At 51.9% G+C, this 14134-nt stretch overlaps 1 protein-coding gene across 7 annotated transcripts in view; it reads left to right on the top strand.

Moving 5' to 3' along the window:
* Positions 1-14134, top strand: part of ARHGAP22 (Rho GTPase activating protein 22) — a 179542-nt gene that overhangs the window by 87702 nt on the left and 77706 nt on the right. The window contains exon 1 of one of the 7 annotated variants that reach the window (XM_024986888.2): positions 12936-13283. The exons of the other annotated variants lie outside the window; for them this stretch is intronic. Within the exon in view, the coding sequence (XP_024842656.1) occupies positions 13232-13283 (52 nt within the window). The 5' untranslated portion in view covers positions 12936-13231. Of the gene's footprint in view, positions 1-12935; positions 13284-14134 lie in introns of those variants that run through there. 7 annotated transcript variants of the gene reach the window in all.

The raw sequence follows: 14134 nt of genomic DNA, 5'->3' as shown, positions 1-14134 counted from the left end.
TATTCAAAAATAATAAACCAAGCCCTATAAAACAAGGACAATTTTGATAATAATGAACCCTTGAAATCATACTATTTGATATTATTTTTTAATCATGAGCATATTTTGGTGCCCATTTTTTCTAACTGCTATAAAATTTTTGAGGAGATTGTTCTAAATTTCAAACTAATATTATCCTATGAGTACTTTATCTTCAAATAATCTTTTTTCTTATTCAGTATTCTAGAGGTTTTTTCTTTAACTCTTTTTTTTTTTTTTTGGTTAGCAGGGGCTACATCTTTTAATTGCTCATGAGCCCAGTTGTATTTCATAAAAAGTATTTCCAGTTTGTCTCACCTTCTGCAGTGTTCTCCTGGGTAGGTGACCCCATGGGTCTGGTGGATGGGCCGCAGGGAACAGCTGTACTTGAAGGCCACTGGTTTAGAAAGTCTTTGAACCAGAATAAGGATTTATGATGTGATAGAGGCGCCTTGGTTCTTTTCCCCGTGTGGATTGTGGAGGAATAGAAAACCACTTTCTAAATAAGTTTTCCTTACAGGATCCAAACTTCTGCTGAAGCATTTCCCCAAGTGTAAATGATTCCGATTTTTAAAAAACATATCACAAAATACCTGTAGTTCAGTGTGTTTTAAAATCACACTATTCTGGAATTCCAGAATGTTAAAAACTGGAGTTACAATCACTAAATAATCACTTCCACCAGATTTGGAAGTTCTTGTCAAGGTCAGTGACACCTTCCTGGGTCCCAGGGGCACAGCTGCCCCTGACGCTTTTCTGCAGACTTGCATTAGAGGAGACAGAGCCTGGGAGGCTGTGGCTGGGAAAGAAGGGGGGTCGTTAGAGAGGTCATCGTTGTCCTCCTGAAATTCACGTCCAGCGGAAGTCTTGGAATGTGGCCTTATTTGCCAATGCAATTAGTTAAGATGAGCTCTGGAATAGGGTGCGTCCTAAATGAAATGACGTGTCCTTATGAGAAGAAATCTGGACACACAAGCACTCACAGGGGAGGTCATGTGAGGATGAGGCAGAGACTGGAGCGGTGCAGCTGCAAGCCAGGGAAGGCCAAGGGTTCCCCACGACGCCAGAACCAGCAGAGAGGCCCGGACAGCCTTCCCCAGGGCCTGCAGCGGGGAGCACGGCCCTGCCAACCCCTCCATTGGACTTCTAGCCTCCCGAACACTAAGGGAACAGGTTTCTGTTGTTGTAAGGCACCCAGTTAGTGGTAATTGTTGACAGTAGCCCTGGCGAAATGGGACAGCCATGCAGTTAGGAGTGAGGTGGCCAGAGCAGTGGTCCTTTGGCAGCAGGACTGACTTTCACTGGCCCGGAGAATTCAGCCTATGTTCTTAAGGCCCCCACCCCCGAAGACCTGGCCTCACCTCCGTCCTCTCCTCCCTGGAGGGTCCCCCGTCCTCCTGCACAGCCCCTCCCTCTGAGCAGCCTGCTGCCCCAGCCATGGCCCATCGCTTGCTCTATCTGTGGCGCTGCCTGGTCACTTCCAAATGCTGCCAGTGGTCCAGTGGGAAGAACAGAGCCCCAGGAGCCCCAGAGGACTCCCGGGAGAGGAAAGCCTTCTTCCTGGCTGTGCACTGGCCTTGAACAGTCACCTCATCTCCTGAGCCTCATTGGATGGTGACAGTAATGACCCTGATGGGCCTGGGCAGGGAGGCAGGATGCAGCGGTACATCATCCGTGCTCCTACACGGGAGGGCCCTCTCCCACCCCCAGGCAGGAATGATGAGAATCCGGGCATCGTGGAGAGCTAGGCCTTTTCTGACCGACCACGTCAGTGCTGGAGCAGGTGGGCCCCAGAAAACACCTGCAGTGGGTGGTGCCGTCCTCTGGGAACTGCTGTCTTCGTCTCACACACACACACACACACACACACACACGCAGGCCGGGCTGAGTCAGGCAGGGGGCTCGGGTCTGTGGTTTCCCGTGTCTGGCACAGAGTGGCGCTCCACAAATAGCTGCCTCAGGAATGATGCTGGAGAGGGAAGGACAGCCCACCAGATGTGTCGGGACCAAGTGCTGCCAGACCAACCCGCTGCGCAGGAGCCTCCAAGGAGGAATGTGCAGCGTGGAGGGCTTTCTTTTCTTTTAAATTGAGAGAGGCTGTCCTCCTTTGTTCTGTGAAGGGTCACTTAAGTGGCCTCCTTAGAGATGCAAATACAAGGCCAGTAGGCACCCAGCGTCCTGGGACCAGCACTCAGCGGGGACCTTTTGTGCCCAGTAGTGGTGGGCCCTGTTTTGTATCTTTGAGTGGCTTGGCAAAAATCCTGCCCTTCTGTGGCATGCAGCGGAAGTGGGGTCCGTGGGGAGAAATGGGGAGGAAGAGAAATGTGTGGACGAATTTACACAAAGAGCCCAGGCTTTCTGGAAGGGATGAGATGGCTACCTCACCACTGTGATTTTCCTTTTTTTTATTACAAGAAACATTACATTCCACCTGTGAGAGCTCAGGCACGCAGGGAAGCCAGGGTCTCACAGGACAGTACTGTTTCTATATGCCGTGCAGCTGGCACTTTCCATTCTGTGATTCTATCTCGTTTTTAAAACTACAGGCCAAAACCCCTTGAGTTGATTTCATGACCCCTTATTGGGTTGGAGTCCATAGTCTGAAAAGTGCTAAGGCCTGGCTGTGGGGAGGATGCTGCTGCCATGGAAATAGAGACTTTGGTGTTGGTGAGCTCCAGCTGGGACTGTAACTAGGGAGATGAAAATGGTGGTTCCTGATACTAGAGCTGGGTCTGATCAGGTTATCTGAGGCCAGCTTGCCCTGGAAATTGTGTCTGTGTGTGATCTGACAGAGCGGAATACACTGGCTTCTTCACTCTCGCCCCATCCAGGTCATGTCACAGAGGTGCTGTGTGTCCCTGGAGAGACTTGCAGGCCCTCTATACCCCCTTGGGGATATCTCCGTGATGCCCAGCAACCCATTTGCACACAGCTATAATCTCATTGCCACCACCAAGGCCAGCTTGGGAGGAGCCTGCCCCGTGCCCACCGTCTGGGGGCAGCCCTGTGGTAGTGCTCAGCAAGAGAAGCCATAATCATACCCTAGTGCTCAGTCCTTTAGTCATGTCCAACTCCTTGTGACCCTTTGGACTGGAGCCTGGCAGGCTCCCGTGTCTTTCAGTCAAGAATACTGGAGTGGGTTACCATTTCCTTCTGCAGGATGTCTTCCCAACCCAGGAATCGAGCCCGTGTCTCCTGCATTGCAGGCAGATTCTTTATCCACTGAGTATACCCTAGAGGTCCTGCCTGAGTCCTCCAGTTGAGGGGAGTGCTGAGGCCTGAGCAGAACACCCTGGAGAAGTTGCTATTTCCACAGCAAAATCTTGGGGAACAAGGACTTCACCCATCCTGGCACCTATGCTTTAGACACATCGCCAAGGCCAGCTTCTGCTAAGAAACCTGATGGTTGTCAGGATGGGACAGAAGTGGCCTGGACACTTACCCACCGGAACCAGAATCGGGAGGCCAGGCTGTGCTGCCCTTTCTCTTTCCTTGGCTAGGTGGCAGCAGCAAGCAGAAGTACTTGAACCCCTCCCTGTGGACTCTGTCATCCCCACTTCTCTCCTTGGGCTGAGATTCTCCCAGTCCGGCCCACCACCTCCCCTCCCCTTGCCCAGCAGTCTGGCTACAGTTCTACACTATGAGGGAAGTCTGCGGGCCGTCCTCACTCTGTTGATCTCTTCTCTCAGTGCCTCAGTTAATCCTCACAGCCCTTCAGCACCTTCAGCCCCATCCAGCGCCCCACTGAAAGACTGAGGGTCTTTGAAGGTTGGAGTTCAATTCCGTTTCAGTCAAGGCACTACAGAGGCCAAACACAGGCTTGGGCACCAAATGGCCCGACTGCCCCTCCAGGTACCTCACCTCTTTGAGCCCCAGGGTGGCAGTCAAACTCGTCTTCCTGTGGCCATGCAGTTTTGCAGCCTCCCCTGCAGTAAGATAGGTCACATGACTGAACTCTGGACAGTGGAATGTGGGTGGGAGTCTGGTTGCAGTCTGCTCACAGCCCCTAAAATCCCCTGAGAGCTCCGTGTTCCCTCCTTCCTCCTCTGATAGACAGGATCCAGGGGAGGACTCTGAGATCCTGGAAGGAGCCTGAGTCCCTGCGTGACTGCCTGGAGCAGAGCCCCCTCGTTCGTTCCCCCACTTCACGCTGACCTGCTTGAGGTGGTAACCTAAGCACAAAAGTGTCTGTTTATAGAGTTAGGACTCTGAGATTTGTGGTTGTTGTGTAATGTCGGCCAGCATCAATTTCTGATTAACCTGCGGTTTCCTTGCCTGTAACATGGGATTTTCTACACTCAGTCTCAGGGTTGTGTCTATGACATACAGTGTGTTCAAATCACCAGTCCTTGGGGCTGGTGCATTGCAAGCATTCAGAGCATCACCAGGTAACTGAGGTCGCTCCCTTGCAGTCAGTATCTGCAACAGCAGTGGAGACGACACAGGAGGACTGACTAACCCCCAAGTTACAGCGCCCTAAGCTGAGGAGCCAGAGGCAGGTGGGCCACGCTCATGGCCAAGGGGCGAGCGGGGATACTGGGAGTCTTCAGAGGCGCACAGACCCCCAAGTTACAGCGCCCTGCCCTAAGCTGAGCGGACCAGATGGCAGGTGGGCCACGCTCATGGCCGAGGGGCGAGCGGGGATACTGGGAGTCTTCAGAGGCGCACAGACCCCCAAGTTACAGCGCCCTGCCCTAAGCTGAGCGGACCAGATGGCAGGTGGGCCACGCTCATGGCCGAGGGGCGAGCGGGGATACTGGGAGTCTTCAGAGGCGCACAGACCCCCAAGTTACAGCGCCCTGCCCTAAGCTGAGCGGACCAGATGGCAGGTGGGCCACGCTCATGGCCGAGGGGCGAGCGGTGATACTGGGAGTCTTCAAAGGGGCACAGACCCCCAAGTTACAGCGCCCTAAGCTGAGCGGACCAGACGGCAGGTGGGCCACGCTCATGGCCGAGGGGCGAGCGGGGATACTGGGAGTCTTCAAAGGGGCACAGATCCCACCTATGCAAATGCTTTGTCACCTGGATTTTTGCCAATACTGTGGAGACTAGCCATTATCTGTAATGGCTACAGGGCCGTGTCTGTAATGGAATGCCGAGCTGAGGGGATTGCAAGTACTGAAAGAGTTGAGAGCCGCACTGGAGCCAGGCTCCTCAGTTCAAATCCTGTCTCTTTCACTTACTAGCTGTGGGACCCCAGGTAAATCACTTAGCAGTTCTGTGCCTCAGTTTCCCCATCAGTAAAATGGGAGTTTTAATGGTGTTCTGGTGGAGTTTGGTTTAATATATGTAGAATGCTCAGTGCTTGGCATACAGCAGGTGCTCAGTTCATGTGGCTCTTATTACTGAAGGAGGTATCCCACTTGGTGACTCCTGGTGAAGCAGCTGAGACCACCTCTGCACCGTAGCCCATGGAAAGGTCTGATGCCATCACAGCCACCAGAAAGTGCCCCCCAGCCCCTGTTCCCTGCAGCAGCTGCTGCAGCTGGTCTACCTGGACAGGAAACAAAAGCCCCCAGGACCGCATCTGGGGGCTCCTGCTCTTTCCCATGCTGCATTTCTCCTGGGGCTGGGGGAGTAAAGAAAGAAAAGCAGAAAGAGCAGGTGGGAGCAGGGCTGAGGGTTAGACTCCGGGAAAGACAATGAGCTTTGTAAAATTCCTCTTGGGCAGTCTAGCCAAGTTCAATGGCTTCAGGCCACATGAACAGCAAGAAAAATGTAGCCCAGGAATTTCTCCCCAACCATGCCCCTTGTCTTTCTCTGTGAGAATTTGGAGCTGCAGACACATTCCTTCCATGAACAACGTCCGCAGCAGCTGAAGGCCCATTGGCCAGAGCTGGGGAAACCAGCTGGCCATGCAGCTCTAGGGCCCTGCCCTCAGGGCACCCCCCTCCCTGAGGGCTGGGCACAGCAAATGTGCAGGAGAATAGGCTCTGGCTGGCAGACTTCAGATAACCACCGCGTCAGAGACTGGCCCTTCCTGGGCACTGCGGCCTCTCCTGAGAGCCAGCTGTCCAGACAGTTTGTGCAGCTGCATTTCCCTAATCTGTCACCCAGAAGTGGAAACTAGATATTTTGGACAGAATCCCCACCTCTTAGAGATGGGAATTCACTTTTTTTCTAAGCCAAGTACTTCCCACATCAAGAGGAAACAACTTCCCAATGCTCTAAATTTCTTCTGAACAGAGGGCAAACTACATAAAGCCCAAGGGCCAAATATGGCTTACCACTTGCTTTTGTAAATAAAGTTTTATTGAAACACAGCCACACCCATTTGTTTCTGTATTGTCTATGACTGATTTCATGCTACCAGGGCAGAGTTGAGTAGTTGCTATGGAGATAACGTGGCAAAGTTTCAATACATTTATAATCTGCCCCTTAAAAAAAGTTTATCAATTCCTTATTTAAAATAGAATGTATTACATTCACTTATTAACTTATACTCATGTTATTCCACAAAGGGTTTGAAATGGCTTCTAATGAGAACACTTACCATGAAGGTAACACAATAGTAGTAATTTTATAAATTAAAGACCTGAGAAAATGCAAATAAAAGTAGAAAAGTAAAATCAGGAAACAAAAACATAAATGTGAAAACCTACTTTGGGGCCTTCATACTTGCCAGAATTGGACTTTAAAATTTCCCTGAGCATCCTGATAGCCAAAGGAAGAAGAGAAATGAGACTTAAGTCTCATTAAGAGAAAGGAAAAGACATACCAATCCGTATGGAATCCACAGCCTTTTCTAGCACAAAGCAGTGTGGGCTTGCTTCAAATAAACCCTGTCTTCCCCAGAATGACCTTCTTCATTAAAGAAAGAAAAGAACCCAGAACAATGAGTCTGTAAAGTGAATACCACCAGTGCTGTTGAGAGATAATGGGGGTATCTGAGGGAGTTAGTTAACATGTTTAACCTGATTGAGGCTGTTGTTCAGTTGCTAAGTCACGTTTGACTCTTTGCGACCCCATGGACGACAGCATGCCAGGCCTCCCTGTCCCTCACTCTCTCCTGGAGCTTGCCCAAGTTCATGTCCATTGAATCGGTAATGCCGTCCAACCATCTCATCCTCTGCTGCCTTCTCCTCGTTTTGCCTTCAATCTTTCCCAGCATCAGGGTTTTTCCCAGTGAGTCAGCTCTTCTCATCAGGTGGCCAAAGTATTGGAGCTTCAGCTTCAGCATCAGTCCTTCCAATGAGTATTCAGGGTTGATTTCCTTTAGGATGGACTGGTTTGATCTCCTTGCTGTCCAGGGGACTCTCAAGAGTCTTCTCCAGCACCACAACTTGAACGCGTCCATAGCTAAATCCAAACCAGTTGGCTTCCATGTACTGAGGTAATCGTGCACAAAACTCATTTTGAGAGATTGTAGGGGAGGCCTGTTTCCTGCTTATCATATTTCTACATCTGTTTCAAAGCAAAAACTGAGGTTGACTGGGGAAAGCCCTGACTTGTCACTAATTTAGCTTTAGTGCCCGGCACTTCCTAGGCCCTGAAGAAATGCTTATGCGGAGTGGATCTAGCATCTCTGGACTTCACATTTCCCATGGTAAATGAGAAGGCTGTATTAGAATGGATAAAGCCCCTTCCAGTCCCAGAACATCTGTGAGTGTTGAATGTATGGCATATGCACATTGGATTTTGGCCAAATTCCTATCACAGATCAGAACTATGATAGGAGGAGAAGATGAGAGAGGGGAACAGAGGCCCCAAAGCAGGAGGCGGGGGGCTGGTTGTTAAAAGGTGTCCTGTGGTGCTCAGTCTACCCAGATTCAAGGACAAGCTCCCCCACCCTCCAGCTCTGTGACTTTGGGAGCTCATATAACCTGGGCAGGTTCCATATTCTCACCTCTAAAGTGAGCGTTATGACATGTCACCATCATGAGGCTGCCGTGAAAATTAAATGGGATACCAGCACCCATAGGGGTAGATTTGTAAAAATTAAATGAGATACCAGCACCCATAGGGGTAGATTTGTAATAAGCATTGTACAAAGTGCTTTTATCTTCAAGAAGCCCCCTCTAATCAGGTGTCAAGGCTAACAGTGAAAGTGAAAAAGTCGCTCAATCGTGTCCGACTCTTTGCAACAGCATGGACTATATAGTCCATGGGATTCTCCAGGTCAGAATCCTGGAGTGGGTAGCCTTTCCCTTCTCCAGGGGATCTTCCCAACCCAGGGATCGAACCCAGGTCTCTTGCATTGCAGGCAGATTCTTTACCAACTGAGCTATCAGGGAAGCCACCAGGGAACAGACACTACTCTGAGAAGCTAACACAGCAGTGAGCCTCGCACGGCCTTACTGATGGATGCCCTCTGATGCCCTCCAGCACTCCCCAAGGGCTATTTTTTTCACCATAAGTCTCATCTATGGACATGCCTTAGACCTGCGGGGGCCTGCATCCCCAACTCTGCTCCTTCTCCCTTCAAAATATCTACCATAGAGTTAAGAACAGAGGCTCCAAAACAAGACAGGCTGGGTTCTAATCCCGCTCGGCCGCTAATCAGCTGTGTGTTACCTCACCTCCCTGTGCCTCAGCCCTCCTCTGTAAAGTGGAAACAATGGTGACAGGGAACACACGGGACGGCTCTGAATTTCCATAGACTGTTGTGCTCTCAGCCAGGCGGCGTGGCTGTTAGGGAGATGTTTTACCCCCACCCCCCAGGTCTCAGTTGTGTCAGTGTCTAATAAACTACCCCAACCTCAGTGACCCAAACGTGTATTTGCTCTTGTTCTACAGCGTGGGAGGGCTCAGCATGGAGAGCTCGCCTCTGCTCTACTTTATCAGTTGGAGGACCCGCCTCCAGGGTGGCCTCACTCGCGAAGCCTGACCTGGTTGGGCCCAGCTTCCCGGAGCATGGCAGGATCAGGAGAGTCCCACTGCTCTCCCTGGACGACAACAGTGGAAGCTACCAAGCTTCTTAGAATTTAGGCCCAGGGCTGGCCCAGGGTCACTCACTCCTGTCACCTTGTTAGTTAAGGCAAGTCGTGGGGCGGCCCGGATTCCAGGAGACCAGAGCACACGAGGTGTGGGGCCTGGGGGTGTGGATTGCTGGGGGCTACCTTGCTAGTACACAGCTCAGCTTGATCTCCGTCTCCTCTGCATCTCTCGTCTGCCTTATGCCTTTTGCTTGTCGGCTTTCTCCTGCTCTGGTCTCCCCCTTCTCGTCCCCCCTTCACTCCAGCACCAGGCTGATCAGTCAGAATCACAGACTGCATCATACCCTAAATGCCCTGTTTCTTCATGTGATAACACTGCTTGCTCGTTGGAGGATCATTCCCACGCCACCCCCAAGAGGCTAGACTCCTCATCACATCTCAGCTCTCACCTCAGAGACCTCTCCTCTGGAGGGCCTCTCTGACCACCCTTTGTAGACTGGGGCACTGTTCCCCCCAGAGCTCCCAGGTGTCCTCCTGGCACCCCCAGAGCTCAGTCCCGGGCTCTACTAGGGTGTTCAGTTGTGTTCAGTCATCATTTGGTACCTGGGTGAATAAATGAATGGAAGAATGAATGAATGATCATAGCAGCCCTACAAAGCTACATTTATGATGAAGATGCCATGTCCCCATTTCTACTCTTCCCTGAGCTGCCCAGGGCTGAGCTCACATCTTGAGATGGCACCCTGGGGATACCTTGGGTATGAGCTGGGAGGAGAAACCACCCTCCTGCAGAGGGGTATAAAGGCCAGGTACTGAGTCTCCTAAGTAAATTCTTGAATGGCCTGCACATGTCTGACACTCAGGTTCTAGAGGGCTAAGATTCCACAGCAGCCTCCTTAAAAATAAACCCATATTCTCACCACCAAACTTTGAGCAGCAGGAAGTGGAGGTCTGGGCGGGTGGGGGTAGCCCGGCAGAATCGTTGTCCTACAAAGCTTGTGTCCAGCCCTCCTCCCAGAGCCCATCCTGCTCACTGGATGCGCACCCCCTAGTTCAGGCTCTGCATTCCCATGACGTGTCGGATGTTGGCCTTGCAACTCAGGAATATGTCTCAGGGGCCCCCAGCTCCCTGCTCAGTTTTCTAGAGTCAGGTGGCACGAGCTTGGCTGGAGCCTTGGAGCACTGAGTGATCCTGACGTTTTGACTCAATTTAAGATGGTCTGGGGTCATTGTCAATTCAGGGGCTTTGTTCACAGAGTTTAATTTTTCAGGTGAATTCTGTGCTCAGTATGTGCTTTTGCAATTGCAACCCATGACTCTATGCCTAATGGGGTAAATGCCATTCTCCCATTTATCTATCCACCCATCCACCCACTCACCCGTCCACCCACTCACCCACCCATCCACCCCCCCCACCCACTCATCCATCTATCCACTCATTCACCCACTCAACCCACCCACCTGTCTATCCACCCATCCATCCATCCTGATTCCGACACTTGTCATTTCACTGGTCTTGGGCAAGTCTGTTTGCCTTCCTGAACTTTAGTTTCTTCCTCAGTAAATTGAATCTAATGGTGCCTTATGGGTAGTCCTGTGGTTAATTGAGATAATAGCACATATGAGTTGCCTGGTGGAAAACACATAGTTAAACACATGGTTAATGTTATTTTCCTCCCCGCTTGAGAAATAGACACACAACTAGAAAACTATAAAAAGACAGAATATAATCAGGACAATAAAAGTGTGTGAAACCAAAGGCAGTAATACTATAAACTCTTGCCTTGTGCTCTGTCTCATGAACTGCCCTGGGAGTTGATATTTAAAGCCACTTCGAAAAGTTGAGTATCCCAAAATATATTTGAAAAGTTGAGTATCCCAAAATATATTTGAACGGTTCAATGGGGATGCTGACCCTCTATAATAGGTTCATTCGAAATGATCCTGCTTTGCTACTTCCTCTTAGAAAGATAAACAAGCAGCCCACAATGGCTGCTGTGATGTTTTCTTTTAAATCTTGCTTTCCAAATGTAGGACTTGGCTGTTGGACAATCACCCGGGGGCTCGCTCCCCGCACATGCTCTCCCTGAATGCAGGAAGCTCTAGCTTGGAATTCCTGGGGCCTCATTAAGCCCGCTGTGACTAAGTGATCTTGCCTGGTGCTAAAACTGTTTAAAATGACTTGGCAACAACCAGAAGTCAGGTCTCTCTGTTTTTTCTCAGTTACTCCCTCTTTGTAACCCCCGCCTTCATGTCATGAAATGAAAACATCTTTCTTTCCGGATCTAGTGCAGGACAGCCCTCCTCTCTGCCTGAAGAAGCCTCACCCGGGTCTTCCTGGAGAGTTTGAGAGGGAGGCAGAAATCTGTCCCACTGTTGTTAATCTCTCCTTTGAATGAGACTTAACTCCTGGGAAAACCTCTCCCCTATTCCAAGTCATTCTTTCCTCCCTTCCCCTGCCTCCCCCACCCCCAACAACTAATTCTTCTGCTCCATGCTCTAGGCAGCCTCTGCCTTGGGCCTGGCCTTGCCACTGCTCTCCTCCAGACTGTGTCTATTTTCTCAAGATGGGATGGAGGTAGGGAGGGAAGGAGAAAATCCCAGTTGAGCAGAGGCCATCAGAGGTTCACCATAGCCCTGTTTCAGGGGCAGGAACAGAACCTAGGAACTGGATGGGTGAGAGGGAATCTAATATTGAGAATCCTTCTCTGTGCCAGACAGTTGAAATAATTTCTTTCATTCGACTTTAACTCTACAATATATGAATACGCCTTCCTTTTAAAAAATTAGACCACCATAAGAATGCTAAATTCCCTTGACCCCCACTTTCAATCCATTCTCATCTCTTGCCCTTTCCCTGGAGGGAACCACTTGATTATTTTGCTTTCTTCCCAAGTATTTTTCCTGGCCCAAGTGTCTAGAGCAGTGCCTGGCATGGAATGGGCGTTATACAGTGGAATAATGTTCTAAAGGTGTGTGTTTTACATAAGTACTATGAATCCATAGATCTTCAACATCCAGCTGCAGCTCCCTCCTTTGATAGCATTTCATTTTATGGAAGTGCCAGTGTATTTGATAATCCCTTTACTGACGAACATCTTTTTGGTCTCAATTTTTTGCAGTTACAAACAGCGCTGCAGTGAAAAGCCTGGTATGGGTTTTCCTGAGAGTGTGGGCTGATTCCTCGCTTGGCCCCAGGGTCTGAGCATTTTTAGTTTTAATGAGCACCTCGAGTGTTACCTTCCAGAGTGAGGGCACCAAACAAGCCCCCACAAACATGTGATGATGACGATCGTGCCCACTTACAAGTGTTGCCCAGTCCTATCGGACTGTTTGCAACTCCATGCACTGTAGCCCACAGGGCTTCTCTGTCCAGGGAATTCTCCAGGCAAGAATACTGGGGTGGGTTGCCATTTCCTTCTCCATCCCACTTACAAAGCACTTCACAAAATGCCAAATGTGTCCTAGATCAATTTAACGATTATGCATTAAATCTTCGCAAGGATCCCTCGAATCCTAGATCATTTTAACGATTATGCATTACATCTTCGCAAGGATCCCTCGAAGCATTTCTATTATTCTTCCTATCTGATAGATGAGGACACTGAGCACAGAGTGTTTGAGTAACTTGACACCATCAAACCTTTAATTTGTGCTCAGGAGAACAGTCTCAGAGGGGAAATGACTTACCCAAAGTCACACAGTCCATGGATAGCCCAGCCAGGTTTGGGAGAAGCCTGGGCAATTCCTCAGTTATAGAGTGCAGGCGAGCTGGGAAACGGAGAGCAGGGTGGCCCTCGTAGACACCTCTCAAGTCACCACGAGGTGACCACTTAGAGGATGCTGGGGGAGGGGTGGCGCCGCCCTTGCAGTGCGAGGGGACCTTTCCTTCCGGTCTGCCAGCATCCCCCACCACGGTTCCCTGCGGGTAGAGCAGGGAGCCGCAGACCGCGCCGGCTCGCACAGCACCCCCTGGCGGCCCCTCGCGAGCGCACAGCCCGGCGCCCCGGGAGAGTAACGGGCCGTGGGGAGGGCGCCCGCGAGGGCAGGGAGCCGGCGTAGGGGCCGCCCCGGCGCGCGGAGATAAAAGCGGGCCGGCCCGGCGGCTGGCGCGATCTGCGCATTCTCCTATTGATTAGCAGGGTCTGCCCGGAGGCCGGGATACCCGCGGAGCGGGACCGGTACGGAGCGTAAGGGAGACGGAGCGGCCGGGTCTGTGGCCCCGTGCCGGGCTGGGCACCGTCCGCCAGCCGGACATCAGCCACCCTGCTCCGGGGGTGCGGGCAGCAGGCGGCGCGCCAGGCAGCGAAGCTGAGCCGCGGGCGTAGGCTGCTGCAATGGGGCTGTGTTGCTGCAAAGACTGGAGGGGACACCTGCGAGCGCCCAAAGGTAACTTTTGGGCGGGCACGTGCGCCGCGGACTCGGGACTTAGGCGCCCAGGCGAGGGGCGCGCGCCGCCGGTTCCCTCCTGCAGCCACGGGACGCTGCCGGTCCCGTCTCGGGGATTTGTCCGCAGGATTCCCTGGGCCACCCGACACCTGCTTCCGCCGTGGAAAGGGCTCAGTTGTGGCTGCAACTTTCCCCCGGTGTCCGAACTTTGGAGCGCGCGTCCAGAGGCTCCTCTTGCTCGGCGGAGCCCGGCTGGAGGTTAGGGTCCCATCCCGGGGTAGAAGGGGAGCCGAGAGGAGGGGAAAGCCCGCCCTACAGGGTCCGGCGCGGACGGTGAGCGCCGGCTGCTCGTCCGCCAAGTCCAAGGCTGGGTCGGCGGAGCCCCTGGCTCCCGGCCCCGCCCGCAGGTCCTTTGCAGAGAGCCTGGTTTGCTCCCGTCGCCGCCTCTGCGGCTTAACCGCCTCGGAGCGGGGCCATTCATTCTCCACGCCCGCCTCTGTCACAAACTTGGACCCAGGGGCCCTGACTCAGAGTTTTCCAAAAGTCGCGGGGAGCTGCTTGTGGAACGCAGCGGGCTTGGAGAGGGTTCCAAGCCGAGAAACGCGCCGAGGACGTTGGCGGCTGCGGAGGTCCGGCCTCCTTTGGGCAGTGGCCCTTCTAACTTAACCCTTGACTGGCTGAAACTATCCCTGTTGATTGCAAGAAACAAGATAATGCAACCCTTTACCGCAGCGCCTCCCAAGCTCGTGGGAACCTAAAACCCACCTGTCCCTCGCTTATTAAACATGCAGATTGCCTAGCCTCACTCTGACCTACTTCCTGGATAGGCTCTGGGGACGGGTCTGCGAAGC

This window comes from Bos taurus, chromosome 28 (assembly GCF_002263795.3).
Source record: "Bos taurus isolate L1 Dominette 01449 registration number 42190680 breed Hereford chromosome 28, ARS-UCD2.0, whole genome shotgun sequence".
Lineage (NCBI taxonomy): Eukaryota > Metazoa > Chordata > Mammalia > Artiodactyla > Bovidae > Bos > Bos taurus.
This window is presented reverse-complemented; position numbering and strand designations above follow the sequence as displayed.